The 15,843-nt window shown below is 38.0% G+C and overlaps 3 protein-coding genes across 10 annotated transcripts; all 3 read right to left on the minus strand.

Moving 5' to 3' along the window:
- Nucleotides 1-53: 53 nt before the first annotated feature.
- Nucleotides 54-2,652, minus strand: LOC112169458 (WD repeat-containing protein GTS1). Its single transcript, XM_024306480.2, has 8 exons — nt 2,411-2,652; nt 2,005-2,212; nt 1,820-1,915; nt 1,587-1,661; nt 1,316-1,426; nt 1,106-1,197; nt 801-882; nt 54-529 (listed from the first exon to the last, which is right to left on the minus strand). Exons 1-8 carry the CDS (start codon nt 2,551-2,553, stop codon nt 167-169), a joined length of 1,170 nt encoding a protein of 389 aa, XP_024162248.1. The 5' UTR covers nt 2,554-2,652; the 3' UTR covers nt 54-166.
- A 705-nt stretch (nt 2,653-3,357) lies between these two features.
- LOC112169459 (uncharacterized protein OsI_027940) lies at nt 3,358-5,815 on the minus strand. Of its 6 annotated transcripts, none has more exons than XM_024306482.2 (9): nt 5,655-5,815; nt 5,209-5,395; nt 4,939-5,092; nt 4,789-4,832; nt 4,568-4,690; nt 4,430-4,480; nt 4,278-4,328; nt 4,127-4,184; nt 3,358-3,757 (listed from the first exon to the last, which is right to left on the minus strand). In XM_024306482.2, the coding sequence occupies exons 1-9, from the start codon at nt 5,657-5,659 to the stop codon at nt 3,666-3,668; spliced, it is 765 nt and encodes a 254-aa protein (XP_024162250.1). In that variant the 5' UTR covers nt 5,660-5,815; the 3' UTR covers nt 3,358-3,665. The 6 variants fall into 6 exon arrangements, with proteins under 6 accessions (XP_024162250.1, XP_024162249.1, XP_024162254.1 ...); XM_024306481.2 differs by having other exon boundaries at nt 4,789-4,835; XM_024306486.2 differs by lacking the exon at nt 4,568-4,690.
- A 1,450-nt stretch (nt 5,816-7,265) lies between these two features.
- LOC112169460 (uncharacterized protein OsI_027940) lies at nt 7,266-10,085 on the minus strand. 3 transcript variants are annotated; one of them, XM_024306487.2, is made up of 8 exons: nt 9,927-10,085; nt 9,420-9,606; nt 9,182-9,335; nt 9,032-9,078; nt 8,847-8,942; nt 8,708-8,758; nt 8,562-8,619; nt 7,266-7,570 (listed from the first exon to the last, which is right to left on the minus strand). In XM_024306487.2, exons 1-8 carry the CDS (start codon nt 9,929-9,931, stop codon nt 7,479-7,481), a joined length of 690 nt encoding a protein of 229 aa, XP_024162255.1. In that variant the 5' UTR covers nt 9,932-10,085; the 3' UTR covers nt 7,266-7,478. The 3 variants fall into 3 exon arrangements, with proteins under 3 accessions (XP_024162255.1, XP_024162257.1, XP_024162256.1); XM_024306489.2 differs by lacking the exon at nt 8,847-8,942 and having other exon boundaries at nt 9,032-9,075; XM_024306488.2 differs by lacking the exon at nt 8,847-8,942.
- Between the last annotated feature and the right edge of the window lie 5,758 nt (nt 10,086-15,843).

The raw sequence follows: 15,843 nt of genomic DNA on the forward strand, positions 1-15,843 counted from the left end.
GTGGAATGATATCCTTGATCCTCCCAAAACAAAAATTACGGTGGAATGGTGGATACATCATACAAAAATTCCCGATCACAAGGAATCAATTCCCATGCAAAAAGTTTAATATTACAAGGTGATGCGAAGAAACATATAGTTGAGATATGTTCTCTAGCATGCTCCGCTAGTAGGGACTGTGCCTTTTTGACTTCCGGATCTTTGGTGATCTCAAAACCAGTTCGCTTGAACTCCATGATCGGTTTATGGTGTCCAGAGAACCATCTGATAACCAGCAACATAAATGGCCATCTTCACCGCCAGTCCATCCAAAAATGCTTTGGCCTTGGGGACCTGGCATGTTTGACATAGGCAACACACTTCGGACAACACCCGTATGGCCACCTTCCATAATTGCTTCAGGGGAACCTATGGCTCGCGTTCCTGTGTAAGTTACAGGGAAGTACCCTAAAGTGCCAGTGTTGGCGCCACCAATAAGCCATAATCGTTCTGCTTCTCTTGAGTAGTGGCAATCAACAAAATAATCAACCTGCCCAACAAATTTTACTTGGTCAGTGGCCTAGCTAACAGTAGAAGCACGCTTGATTGAACATTGATATGCCTCTACCAAGTCTTATGAATTATTTCCAGTGTTACCAAGATATTTAGTGAGCTATTTTGGTTTCAGAGTACTAAATGCGACAACAGGAATATACCCACCACCATAATTATTGCATACTCACTTTCAAAAGAAGAATATGAAAAATTTGATGACGTCTAGTAATGTGACTAAATTGAGCAGAATCTGTTAGAGAACTCACTTCACCTAGAGTCCAACTGTTAGAAGCCAACGAACGAGCGTCCTGGAAATTTGTTTCAGTTGCATCCTTCCAGTCCCAGATACTACATCAGGAGCAACAGTTAACAGTTAGGCCAAAAACTAGAGATATAAGCATCACTTTCAGTAATCTCTAATCAAAGATTCAAATGCAAGGATCAGTTGCTCAAAGCCCTCAATTTCAAGCCTATGCAAATCACTCAATTGTCCATTATAAGGCAAACAAACAGCAGCCGTGCAAAAACCAACACAATGGTAAAATCATGATCACTTGATGGAAAGATATACCTTAAGGTTTCAATATGGGTCAAACACCAAAGCTTTTGATACGTCTCACCAAAAAACCCCACCTTCCCAATGGAAGTGCCCACATTTAGCACCTAGAATATTGAAACTGAAAAGATAAATACTCAGAAGCTTTCGAGAAAGTTCAATAGAATAGTTCTAGGATAGTAATATAAGATTCTAAACTTTACAGCTCTTCAAACTTGAACTTACTGACTCAAGATGATCATCTTCGTTGATATCTCCATCTGTATCAAATATACACATCAATCCATCGACGGAAGCAGAAAGGAGCTTGCTTTGATGGTCAGGAATGAAGTGAACCTATCAAAATATACAATGTAGCTCAACTTTAATAATCTGCCCTGCTATATCAGCATCCATTGATCACACACAATCTTTTCGAAGTTTATGAAAGAATAAAGTGCTACAACAGCTACAGCTAAACTAACAATTCCATGATCGCAAATGCATAAGAGCCTGCCTGAGTAACATCTTCCACATGAGAGTCCTCTAAGCATGCTACTTGTTTGTCGTTCCTCCAATCCCACATTAGTATCTGAGTATAATAAGTAAAACAAAAGGAACCAGTTTTAGCAATCCAAAGGGTGAATCTGAAACAATGAGGACAATCACATTGATGGAAACTTCCTTCATAGACACCAGACTGATCACAAGCAACAACTAACAACCAATTTGATTAAACCCCTTCAGTACCTGAGAATTACATCCTGCGGCCAGAAGATTATTAGATGATCCACCAAACGAAAAGCTGAAAATCTCCTCACTCGAACCAGAATGAAAAGCTGACACCTGCAGCACAAACAATCAAACAAAATCAAAACAAGAAACACATGCCCAGAAGTAAGCTGCTCTATGCAAATGCGAATGGAGAACCGAACCTGTTGGAATGTGCGGGAGTCCCAGAGTCTAATGGTTCCGTCGGAAGAGCAGGAGTGCAAAACATGTGGGGATGATGGGTCTGCAAATGAAATTTGATTGATAGTTGCAGAGTGGCCTTTGCACTCTCCGTAGTACTGACCAGTCACCGGTGAGTAGAGCTTCACTGCGTTGGTTGACAGTGACACCGCCATTGCTGTCCAATCATCCCTTAAAACCCACAAAGATTAAACCCCCCGAGAGCAAATTACAAAAACCAATTGCAGCATAAAATGTAACGAAATCAAAAGAAATTGATGGGTTCAGTGAGAAAAGAAAAACCCAGTTGAAATTTTCAGCAGTGAACAGAGTCAATGTTTTGGGTCTCAATTTCGGAATTTGTGAAAGAGAGAAGCTAAAAACACTTACTTGGGCACAATTTGGAAAACGTAATCGTCTCCAAAGTTGGTTGGGATAGAGGTTTTGAGGCCGAAACGCTTGGATGAGTTTGGATTGGAGTGAGACTCCTGCGGTTGAGGTTTCGATTCCATATCCAAGTCCATGGCTTCCATCTCCCTCCCTCTCTTTCGCGCTACTTTGAGTCAAAACAGAAATTTTAGGGTTTTACTGGGTCGGTCGATCAATCAATTGGGTTTTGCCATGTCATCACTGCCCTAACACACACAAGGACGCGTGGCGTGGGATGCAATTCTAAAAGAAAAGAAAAGAAAGGTGGATCTTGAGCATTCAAATTATGTTCCTCTTCCAGTTATAAAGTGATATTTTGTTCGACCAATTAGGATTCTTTTTTTTTTAGAAGTGACCAATTAGGATTCGGGTGTAGTATTGAGGTTTCAAGTACAAAAAATGTTTTCTTATAAAAGAAATTAACAGAGAGCTGATCACCCGACTACCAGTCTCGCATGGTGACCTTAACCAGGAGATGAAAAGGTCTTCTCTGCGAAAGAGAGCCCAAAGGCCCGCGGGCTTGTCCGGCTCATCCATTCTCCGAGACTGATCAACCTTATATCCATGGCTCTTCCTCTCTTCCACAACCAATGCTGCCTCTCCCACCTCCACTACCATTGCATTTGCTGGCGCTGGCTCTTCGAAAGCCTACAAGCGCTTTCAGAGACTTATTTGGGGCCAGGGCGAAAATATGAAGCTCAAGCTTGTAACGATGTATAAGAATCAAGACTTAAAAGAGGGTGAAGCAAATCAAACATATGACGGATGATAACTCCATTTTGGCCAATCTCTTCTTTCTTCATAGTTTCCTGCTTTGCCTTTATCAAAAAATCAACTTATTTCACAATTGATCTTCGTTCAAATTCCTCACAAAATAAGAACAACCAATTATAATTGTCCGAATCATATTGAAAGTAGAACAGTCTCTTTTGCTACGTTTTACTTTCAGCAACAGATAATCCAAATTCAGATGTGTAAACAAATGACATATCCATCAATCTCAACAACAGAAAAAGGGAAAAAGGAATTGACTTGATAAAAAACAATAGATATCCATATAGCTCAACTCCACGGAAATTGAAACAAATAACTAAAAAACATCTGTCAGAGGTCTAGAGCATGATCTAGCTTCTAAGGCAGGAAAAAGCACTCCTTAACCAAAAAGCCGAAATGCCATTGTTTGTTGACCGCACCACTAATGTTAACCAATACGAAATCATGTGCTTGATGCAGCTTCCTTTTTCTCCCCCGAGGGATCAGCTTCACTCTTGGCAGCATCCGGTTCTCCTGGCTTGGAAACTTCTTGATCTACAATGAAAAAGAACGAGCCAATTTTCAGCAGCTAGTTTATTCTCACGTTTGTAACACCATACAAGACAAACTTAGGAAATTTTATAAGACCCCAAGATAGGCAATTATGTATAGCACTTGTGTGAAAACACATGGGAACTCCATTGAAAGTATGAAATATTATGAAAGTCAAACACCAATTTTCTAGACATAGCCTAAGGAACGTCCAAGTAGTAGGAGTCATTTCACTACCATGCTTCACATTTTACGTTTTCGATGATGTAAAAACTTTTGATAAACAAAAATTAGAATCTGATCTAGTAGTAAATAGTAAATATATACACCCTATCATGCACAAACTCATCATTAAGCTAATAGTCTTCTTACCATCATCACTATCATCAAAGTCACCCATTGCACCATCACCTCCCATGCCAGCAAGTTTCTACAGGATAAGTGAGTTAGAACAATTGAACTGGTAAAGTAATTGAACACCAATTCTGATAGTGGAAACTAAAACAAGTCAATATATACTAACCGAGAAATCCATCCCACCCATTCCACCTTCACCTCCCATGCCAGCAAGTTTCTGCAGATTACAGCTAAGAGTCAAAACAATGATCTGATAAATGAAACTATTTCAAAATAAAAAATAAAACAATAAAAAAACTGATGAGCTGTTATACTCACCGAAAAATCCATCCCACCCATTCCACCTTCACCTCCCATGCCAGCAAGTTTCTGCAGATTACAGTTACAGTTAGAACTGATCTGATAAATGAAACTAATTCAAAATATAAAAAAGCCCATAAGCTAATATGTACTCACCGAGAAATCCATCCCGCCCATTCCACCCATGCCGCCCATTCCACCCATGCCACCCATGCCACCCATCCCACCAAGTCCGCCCATCCCTCCCATTGCATCATCACCTCCCATGCCACCAAATTTCTGCAGGTCACAGTTAGAATTAGAAATTTAGAACAACAAACCATTATAAAAAAAACTAATTCAGAAGTTGAAATGCCTGTAAGCTAGTGTGTACTAACCGAGAAATCCATGCCTCCCATACCCATGTCATCAGCACCTGCTGCTGCTGAGAAACAACAGGTGGTAAAAATTAATTACACAAAATAACCCAAATTAGTCAAAATTAAAAATAGTGACAATAAAGAACAGCTATATATGATGTTACATACGAGGATCCTCGTCTTCGTCAACCCATTTGTCCCAATCTACTTTGACATAATGCGGTGTCTTCCCATCTCCTTTCAATAGCTTACTCCACCAAACTTTCTCTGCCTTCTCAACAATACAGACTATACTCCTCACTCCAATACTTATTTTGCTTTCCTACAACACGAAATGACAAACAAGCATCATACAGCAGAATAACAACCCATCGAGAAACCCGACATTTCAAAACAATATCCCAGTCACTAAACCATCACACAAACTAGAACTCATACCTCTACATCAACCTTATCGAAAAGGTCGAGTTTCAGCTCATAGTGGTTATTCCCGGCACCGGCACTAGCGGAGAAGATGAAAACTCCTTCAGGCTCAAGCTTAACCTTGGCGTCCTTGGCATCGGGCAGAAGCACAGTAAGGAAGACCTTGTCCTCCCTCTGGGCCCACTTCACATCAGGATGACGACTGCAACAAATTCAAGCAAAGAAATTCACAATCAAAGCTTCAAAATCGAACCAGAATCACATTTGTATGCTATTTGGGTACACAGCCCAACACGAATTAACAACATTCAATATGAATAAGCAACTTCACGATTCACAGAGAGGCAGTTGATAGTAAGACGGAAAAGTAAAATTGAATACGAAGAGAAGAGAACCAATCGCACAAACGCAATAATCAGATTGCGAAATTGTGAAATCAGAACAAGAGAGAAGAGATGTACCTCATGATTTAGGGGAAAAGAGAAAGAAAGTGAAAAACCCTAGAAGGCTGGAAATAAAACCCTCTTTTTTGTGCGTTGTGACCTAACTGAGTGAGCGACTCAAATGGGCCGACGGTCTGTGACTCTTTTAAATAGACTGAGAGCAAAGCGTACGAGTCATTCTTCCACGACTTTATTTTGTCTTTATTACCCGGAGTTGGAGTGAGTCCTACTCATTCCCCATTTTAGTATTTCTTTTTTTGTTTTTATTACTGAACCAAGTCCCCGTATGAGATTCTTGCCCTTTCCAAGTGCGACTGAACTCTATTTTTTACTTCGCTAAAGTAAAAAAAAAAAGTTTAAATACGTGGTGGGGTGATTAAGAGCATGTTTAGCAATACTAGCTATTTTTTAGTCAAATTTTAACTAAAGTATCTAAAAAGTCATTTTAGCTAGCCTCTTTAGAATTACGTCTGCATCAATGCTCTCTATTTTAGCTAGTTTTGAATTTATATTATTTTTTAAATGAAAATATTAAATAGTTTAAATGTATTTATAAATTACATAAAATAATTTAAAATGAATGTTTTAAATTATAGAATATAGAGAGCTTCATCTCGCTCTCTATATTTAGGAGCGAGATAGCTAAAAGTTATAATAGAGAGCCACTTAGGAGTTTAGTGCAGCTGCTAAAATAGATAAAAAGCTAAAGATGCTCTACAAAATAGCTAAGGAGCCATAATAAAGAGTCTGCTAAATATGCTCTAATGATATTCATTTTAATATAAAGTTTTAACATTTGCAAGAAAAAAAAACATACAGTTTTAACAGCTAAAACAATAAAAATATAATATTAAATTATAACTTCAACTTTTAATTAATAGATGTGATTGAAATCGCTGATAATATACTCGTTAGATTAAACAATATCCTCAATGAAAAGATAGGAAAGAGTTAGTAATAGTATCATTTGATGTAATGACATAAGTATTTCAGTATAATTTGACATGAGTTAGTGATAATACCATTTGGTGTAATGACATAAGTTTTTCATTTGTAAGTTAGAGGTCGTGAGTTCAATTCATGAAAGAGTGGTTATTGTAACTCTCAGTTGTTAATGTTTTCAAAAAAGAAAAATCAGAAAATTTGACACGCAACACTGAATCAAGTATCAGATATTTTCTTCAAGTTCTTGGACGGTATATTCCTCAATCTCAGCTTTGGCTGTTAAAGTTATTGCAGCACTGAATCATTCTCATTTTACAGTGGTCGTCCTACTAGTTGTTTACGAAATTACGGAATCACTATGGATATCTCATTCATATGACGACATTTCATCATCTAGGAGCTTGATATGACCTCATGTTGCAGCTATTTCTTCTAAAGAATCTATTTACTAGCGGCATATGCAGAAGCACTTACCAGCTTGATAGTTTGATTGAACTTATCAGCTTCCCACTAACCAACCAAAGATCATCATACACGCCTTGTCAATGTGATTGCTGAGAGATAGGGCTGACTACAGACTTCGGTCATGAGCCTTGAACCGATAGTGTGGATCATTTTACTTTCTATCGGTTTCATTGTGCTTTTTAAACAAGGCTTTAACAGATCATTTAGGAGGTTGACAGATATTGATCAATCTAAAGGGATAAAGAAATGACTTGTAAAATCCATAGTTCACATACATAAGCATCTGTCAGTCTATAAGCATGATCTAGCAGAATAGCTTCACATAGTTAGATCAAACACACACAGTAACTAATGCTGGAAAAACCACTGGCTTCAACCATGACGCGGGTATCAGTAATGTAAACCAACCCAAAAAAAAAAAAAACGCGGAAATCATGTGCTTGGTGTAGCTTCCTTTTTCTCTCCTGAGGAATCAGCTTCACTCTTGCCAGCATCTGAATCTCCTGGCTTGGACACTTCTTGGTCTACAATAGAAGGACACAACCAAAATTTCAGCAACTATTTCATTCACATCTTTGTAAACAAGTGAGATAACTTAAAGAAATTTATAATCCCCTATAGAAAAGTATGTATAGCATTAACTTGACCACTGGCGAGGAAAAAATAAGATTTTCCAAGAATACCAATATGTTGCAAGTAATTCTTAACCAAACTCCAAATTTCTAGACACTCAAACGTCTAAACCTAAGCCACATAGAAGTCATCTCCCTGCCCTACTTTACACTTAAAAGCTCTTGACAACGTATTAACAACTTGTGACTAACAAAGCTGCTATGCTGATCAACACTCCTCAGTCCTCACTGAACCTTCATCAAGTACAAAAGATAGCCAACACATAATAGTGTAATACACATACTTGCAACCAAACAAGAAAATAATCACCTACATACCCTGGTAGTGAGTATCAGATCCTGTCAACTAAACCCAATTTTCGTATTTAAGCTTCTTTTAACAGATCTAATGTCAAAACCTAATCTCATTGGTAGTTATGCTTATGCATTCCGTTCTAATAGAAAAACTGACAATCAACTTTTTGCAGAATTTGATGTCAGATTATAGATATACTAGCACAAACCAAAAACACTTGGGAGTATGCCTTTTTTGCAGCTCTATGTATGCAATGGATATGCTCCAAAATCCCAATAAATTGACCTCTTTTTTTTTTGTTGGTTACACCAGTAAATTGACCTTTGAAGGATAACTACTTTACATATGTTTGCTAGAAATCTATGTTTTATAAAACATGACTTGGTTATGGAAGATAGTGAATTTGGAAGATGTCAGGCTTGTTCCCCAAGTGACGCACCAGAAAATTACAGGGCACATCAGACCTTGGGAGTTGCCTTAAAGAAGCCATGTTAGAACTGGTGTTTTAATTTCTAGACATATACTTCCTATGATGTTCTCAATTTGCCACAAAGAAATTTATGATCAAGCTAATAGACCTCCTCTTACCATCATCACTATCATCAAAGTCGCCCATCGCACCATCACCTCCCATGCCAGCAAATTTCTACAGAGTAAGTGAGTTAGAACAATTGAACTGGTAATTGAACACTAATTCAGATAGTGGAACATACAACAAGTCAAAATATACTAACCGAGAAATCCATCCCACCCATTCCACCTTCACCTCCCATGCCAGCAAGTTTCTGCAGCATACAGTTTAAGAATTAGAACAATGATCTGATGATTGAAACTACTTCAGAAAATGAAGAATCTCTAAGCTCATATACTGACTGAGAAATCCATCCCGCCCATTCCACCCATTCCACCCATACCACCCAGTCCACCCATCCCTCCCATTGCATCATCACCTCCCATGCCACCAAATTTCTGCAGAATGTGTGACGAGTTAGAACCATGAACCAATACAAGAAACCAATTCAGAAGTTGAAATGTCCCCCAATTTAACATATACTAACCGAGAAATCCATGCCTCCCATACCCATGTCATCAGCACCTGCTGCTGCTGAGAAACAAGAAGTGGTAGAAATTAATTACATGAACCAACCCAGCTTAGTCAAATTAAAAAAAAAATCCAATAAACGGAACAGGTTTAGTATGTTGCATACGAGGATCCTCGTCTTCGTCCACCCATTTGTCCCAATCTACTTTGACATAATGCGGTGTCTTCCCACTTCCTTTCAGTAGCTTACTCCACCAAACTTTCTCTGCCTTCTCCACAATACAGACAATACTCCTCACTCCAATACTTATTTTGCTTTCCTATAACACGATGATGGAAAAAATGTCATTCAACTGAATAAGAAAGCATCAAATCCATCGTATAAACTAATCCTCACTTCTCACCTCTACATTAACCTTGTCGAAAAGGTCGAGTTTGAGCTCATATTGGTGATTCTCTGCACCGGCACTAGCAGAGAAGATGAACGCACCTTCAGGCTCAAGCTTAACCTTAGCATCCTTGGCATCGGGCAGAAGCACAGTAAGGAAAACCTTGTCCTCCCTCTGGGCCCACTTCACCTCAGGAAGACGACTGCAACAAATTAAAGCACCGATCACAACACAGTAGCAAGAAATCCACAAGGGCAAAGTATCCATGCCCAATTTGGTGAAGAACACAAAATACCAAAGCTTCACAATCGAATCAAAATCACATTCCTATGCTTCTCTAGGGACCAGCCCAACACGAATCAAGAACATTCAATAAAAATAAGCAACTTTACGATTCATATAGAGAGCACTGGAGATCATACACGGTAGCGAAATTTGAAAATGAAAATAGTAGAATCAAATACAGATACGCAATCAGATGGTGAAATCGTAACAAGTTGCAGAGAAGAGAGAAGAGATTACCTCATGATTTAGCTGGAAACGGAAAGAGAGCGTAAAACCCTAGAAGCTGGAAATAAAAACCCCTCTTCTTGTTCGAGACCTGTTTTAGTGAGTACTGATCCCAAATGGGCCTGTGACACTGTTATATACTCGGCCCTTTTCTGACAGTGGAAACTGGAAACCAGACCTTTATGGCATCTTTATTACCTGGGATTGCAGTAAATTTCAGTAATTACCATTTTGGGTAATTAGGTAGGGTACCAAAGTTGGGGCCTGTGGGAATGGGAATCCTTCACCCCTTCCTTTCCAATTCCCACTTTACAATAAAAATATCCATGAAGCTAAACATGTTTGTCTCTTCTTAATTAGTGAAAAGTAAATCATTGATAACTTGAAAAATGTGACAATTTAGACCTCGTTTGGTTCAAGTAATGGAAATCAATTCTCTTGTCTTTCCCATTGGAAAGGGAAACTAAAGTTACTGTCAGGTTTCCTTTCCTCTATTTGGTAAAGCAGGAAAAATATTTAGGAAAGACGAAAGACTATTTAATTTTCCTTCCGGTGTTTGGTTGGTGCAGGAAAGGAAAGTAAAAATATATCAATGTTTCAATAATAAACTTGTATTTTAAAATAAAAATATCATAAAAATTCAAAAGTACACCAATTTTTTATGCAAGAAAGGGTATTGTTGTCCAAAACTTTTGTAATAAATGCTAGAAAATGGGAAGGGAAAATCAATCCCATTGGATCTGAGTGGAATGATTTTCCCCTCTACTTTACCCTCTGTCAGGAAAGGATTTCCGGAGTTTGTGGTTATCAAACAAATGAGAGTAATGACTTTCCTTTCCTGAGTTCTCAATTTTGCAAACCAAACAAGGCCTTAGGGTACTGGTTGTGATGTTCAACAAAAACCTCTATATCAAATATTCAATATTCAACGTGGCTCTATGCCAGCAATAAATCCCTATCATCTTTTGGTAGGGCGATGTGGGCTGTGTCCCGGTATGCACACTCTGTGTGCCTTGTCTGGCCTAGCGAGGCGGCGAGCTATTTGCTTGATCAAATGGACGCAATGACAAGACCCGCCCCTGCCCTGCGGGGCCCACCTTAGAAGAAATTCTACCAAAAATTTTGCAGAACTTCCCCTAAAAATGGACTACCCAAAACCTGTAGAAAAACATTTACACTTCTAAACCATCCATCTTTATTCTCCTGGATCCACCCTGCTCCCCAAATCACAACACACAAAACGCAACTTGAATAACAATAATCCCACAAGTAATCAAAGCAATTCTAATAAAAAGGGTAAACAAGGAAAACCTAATTCAAAGGAAAATGCGGAAGCCTTACTGTTGACTATGCCTCAATTCCATGTACGCCCGACCTCAACTAATTTCGCCTGCAAACTGGGCATTTGAAACAGAAGGGCCCAGGGGAAAAGTATTGAAAAACACGTTAGTGTGAGTGGACAAAAATAAATAATTAAGATGATTTAAATGAAGCAAACTTAAATATTTTCCCACTTATTTAAATTTATAAAACCTCGATGCATGCAACGTTTGTAAAATTTTATTTCTTAAAATCAAGAAACTGGAAACTGTAAATCAAACCCGCTGAGTATCGTATCATCGGACTAGACCCCACTAGCCCAGAAATAATATAAAAGTAGGGGAAGAAGATAGTCATACAAATGAGCCTCCTAGGCTCGGGTAATAGCCTCCCAGGCTAAAGTACTCCCATATACTCTCGTTATATACCCACACGCCACTACGTGTAGCGATTAGGATACTGGGCTTCAGCATTATTGTCACAAAGACAGTAACCAGCGCCACAAAGGCGGACATCAATGCTAGCATGATAAATAATCACCCAAAGTATGGCAAAAGAAATCCGAAAACAAATAAATCCATAAATACATAAGGCTTCCCCAACTCTCGCAAATGAATTTCCAACGACGTGTCCCACACGCCAAGATAAACTCAAGTTAAAAAATAAATAGAAGAGAAATAATAATAAAACATGATCTCCGTAAACCAAAACAAAACCAATTCCAAAATCATCATCAAGGCATTCACAATGCCAAAACCGAAAGTCGATAAATAAATATGAAATATCAATAAATCAACTGCGTGTCCCACACGCCAAAAATATTCTCAGGTCAATGATGAATAAGCAAGGAAGTTCAATAATGAACTAATATTCCATTTTAGAAAATACCATGGAAAATACTTTGTTGAAAAACAACATAAATCATAATTTCGAATCCGGGCATAACAAAATTAATACCCGAAAATCACAACCGGAATAATTCATAATCACTTCATGAAACTCATCAATGAAAGTAATTCCTCGAGATAAATCAAAATCAAAATCCGAAAACAATTATATGCTCGAAAAGTAATATGATAAATAACTAGAGCATTACTTTAATAAATAAATGCATGCATCATTATTTAAAAACAAAAATCCACTCACAGTACTATTCCGACAATCAAGTATACGAGTTCCTTCATCGAGCAAGAACTCGGTACATTGCCCTGTACAATATTATAATTCGTGAATAACGATTTGGCAATTAAATACGATTCTAATATCTTATCCTCTGAAATCAAACTTCCAATTTCTTTTTGGATTCAACTCAAATTTCACCACTAATATCAATTCATAGATTAAAGTATTCCATAGCGGAAACAAGGGAAATCCGAAGGTCGGATTCCCATAAATCAACCTCCGAAACCCCAAACTTCGGAAATTCACAATTGATATCAAACTCCTCCAAAAATTCACCAAAATCACATATTCAACCTCTACAATAATTATAGGATTTAATAGGCTAAAAATCAAAATTAGAAAGTTGCCCTACGCGCCTCCACGCGCGACCTACAGTGGCGGCGCGTGGGGCCCACTCGCCGGCTGCCACCACCTCCTATGGCCACCAAATTTTGGCAGCAACAACAACACAACATACCCAACAATTTCCTCAACTACAACACATTTCAATTTTACCTTAAAGCACTCGAAATTGGCCGGTGAAAAAAACCAAGAAAAAACCTCTGAACCCTAGAATTTGATCATCGATTCGACCTCCACACTACAGATTGAAGTGAATGGCCTTAGGGGAAATGATCACCGGCTTGAGGCGCCCCTACGGTCCCAATTTGGTGGTCGGAAACGGCCGGAAATGGCTGAATCGCCGGAAAAGCTCAAACTGCCCCCGTGAGGTTCTTTGCTTCGATTCAGGGTTTTCTGGCCAAATCGCCGAAACCTAAGGGCACTAGCGTTAAGAGGAGGAAGAGGCGATCATGTGGTTGCCGGTTGCCCACTGGTTAATGGCCGGACGGCTACGAATCGAAGGGGAGAAGGAATCGCCCGGAGAGGAAAGGGGAGAGATCGGGGGAGAGGAGAGAGAAATGTGGGTTTCCGGATTTGGAAACCTACCCAGTAAATTTTTATTATTTATACAAATTTCTAACATGAACAGTAACTTTCTTACTTCACTCATAACTTTCGCATGCGAACTCCGATTTTTACGTACCACATATGCACATGCTCGGTTTAACGTCCTCTACAACTTCCATGAAGAACATTTTCTCAAATTTTGACTCGAACAAAAAGTCAACTTTTAGGGCCACTAAAAGTATCGAAACAAAGTAAAAAGTGAAAATAGTTGTCGTTACCGTCCAGATGACTAGTAAACAGGTAAATTAAGATACAGAACGTTATACGCAACCTCCTAGTAGCAGGATGAAATTGAGTGTCTCCGGATTTATTTCCGTGCGGCAACATAGTGAGAAAGCTGTGCTATTTGTAATGATGCTTCTTCGTGATAGAGTTATCTTTCCGGTATGTCACCGCTATGTCAAAGCAAATGGAATAGCCATTCGTGCACTCTTTGTTAATTGGTGCTTGTTAGAATACATAGGTTTTGTGGAGAATCCTGGTATTATTTCAGGATGTTCTCTTTATGCTTATTATAATTTGAGGTTCAGGCTCTACGTCCCCCCCTTGTATTTTGCAATTTCATTAATCAAGACTTGAGCGCAGCCGCACCAGCCCCCTTTTTTAAAAAAAAAAAAAACAATAACATATAAAAATAAGAGCAGATAAATATTAACAATTAGTCAATTACGAGGCCCATACGCTTCGTGCTCTCTTGTATTAATATTGTTCCAATCAGTAAGCAGTTTTTAATGGTGGATATCAATTTCTAAAAAACTGTAATTCACTCCTCTCTGAAACTACTTTCTGTTTTCGATGTTAACTTCTTTTAATCATAGAACTAATCATCCTTGAATCAGACAATATTTGACTTATCAATGTATCAACCTGTCACACGGCGGATTCTAATTTCTTTTAGAGATTTTTCTTTTCTTTTTTCCTTTTTTTCTTATCGTACTGTTCAAAGGCCCAAAGCTGAATGAAAACCAATAAGATCCAAAACGCTCATCTCTTATGGGCTCCTGTCTCCAAAACGCTCATCTCTTATGGGCTCTTGTCTCCTTTACTCTTTCCAGTGTTCATCTGCTCACTTGCCAGCTTCTACAAAAAGCACTTTTTTCTAATTCCATGGAACAGACAACCACCAATATAATGAGGACGAATTTCGAGCCATCTAATACTAATCAATCAGATAATGGATAGCTCAGTGTGTGAAATCTTCAATATAATGACCAAAACAATGTGGTCCTTTTGCCTTATATTATATTGTTGTTACTTTTGTTTTCCTCTGATTGTAATTCTTCTGCTCTCAAAATTCCACTCCCATTTAATCATTTGCTAATTACTGGTTGTTGTTCTTCTTAATTGACCTAGTTTGTCCCAAGTCTCTGCATCGGGTGACGTCAGCTCCGATGTATTCACGCATGCTGGGTGTCTGCGATGATTGGAGTATTTAGGATGGAATTAGTGGACACCAGCGAACGAGTTGGAGCACCGTAGGCTTCAACAACAAAAGAAGAAAAACTACAGCTTATGCATGTGGCCGGTACCCTCAATCAAACAATTTGATTTGTCTTTTATTTTGGAATATGGAGTCCTAGAACCGGTCCTGACAATTTAGGAGTGTGTGGATCTATTAGATGATATCTTTCATGCGTACGATGTATTTGTACGTGTAGTTTAATCACTTATTTACGAAACACTAATACAATTAAGGATTGAAAATGTTGATTTATTTTGATTCTATAACCGGACCGTAGCGCGTACAATTTAGCGGTAAGAGTGTGATTTGTTCTATAAATTCTTTGATTAATATTCATTTTGATTAAACTTTTATTTTGTACAAAAATTAAAAGGATTTCACGCCCCTTTGAGACCCCGAAAATGGACAAATTTATTTTATTTGTTTAATAATAATAGTACTGCTTTCATGCTTACCATTTCTCAAGGTTATCATGAATTTTGGTCAGTAAGTAACAATAAGAAAGTTTATGTCCAATGATATCTTATAATGATTTAACAGTCATATATTTAGAAGAATAAGAACAAAGATATTATTCATACTCTTTCCTTCATCTTCTCCTATTGCGCTTCATCGATCTAGAGGGTTGGGGTTGTTAGTGGGTTTGGAGTTTGAAGTTGTAAGCTTTCTTTTGCTTTTCTCTATTTTTAAAAGAAGAATTATTATTTTTTTTAACTTTTCTCTATTTTTAAAAGAAGAATTATTATTTTTCAAAAAAAAAAAAAATCACTAGGTTTATGAGAAATTAAGAGTGGATATAAACGGCTAACATAGAGATTTCATTTCCATGAGCATATATATAGTCTTTGAAAAATCATTTTACGAGTTCCTCTTCATATATGTTTCATCAATCTTTTGTTGTCAATTGTTATAGTCGGTTATACGCACTATCCTTGAATACTTAAATATTAATGTTGTCGTCCAATTGTGCTATGATAGTATGATTAGTGTAAGAGAAATAGAGGACGAAACTGCTTC

Source organism: Rosa chinensis, chromosome 6 (assembly GCF_002994745.2).
Source record: "Rosa chinensis cultivar Old Blush chromosome 6, RchiOBHm-V2, whole genome shotgun sequence".
NCBI lineage: Eukaryota > Viridiplantae > Streptophyta > Magnoliopsida > Rosales > Rosaceae > Rosa > Rosa chinensis.

Bases quoted from the DNA above. Each gene is read 5' to 3' on its own strand.
- LOC112169459 (XM_024306481.2), bottom strand. The intron at 4,691-4,788 runs GTTAGTACACAC...TGTGACCTGCAG, and splicing joins TGGGAGGCATGGATTTCTCG to AAATTTGGTGGCATGGGAGG. The intron at 4,329-4,429 runs GTGAGTATAACA...TGTAATCTGCAG, and splicing joins TGGGTGGGATGGATTTTTCG to AAACTTGCTGGCATGGGAGG.
- LOC112169458 (XM_024306480.2), bottom strand. From the start codon at position 2,553: ATGGAAGCCATGGACTTGGATATGGAATCGAAACCTCAACCGCAGGAG. The intron at 1,198-1,315 runs GTAAGTTCAAGT...TCAATATTCTAG, and splicing joins AAGATGATCATCTTGAGTCA to GTGCTAAATGTGGGCACTTC. The intron at 883-1,105 runs GTATATCTTTCC...CTCCTGATGTAG, and splicing joins ACCCATATTGAAACCTTAAG to TATCTGGGACTGGAAGGATG.
- LOC112169460 (XM_024306487.2), bottom strand. The intron at 9,336-9,419 runs GTGAGAAGTGAG...ATCGTGTTATAG, and splicing joins TCGACAAGGTTAATGTAGAG to GAAAGCAAAATAAGTATTGG. The intron at 9,079-9,181 runs GTATGCAACATA...CTTGTTTCTCAG, and splicing joins GGACGAAGACGAGGATCCTC to CAGCAGCAGGTGCTGATGAC.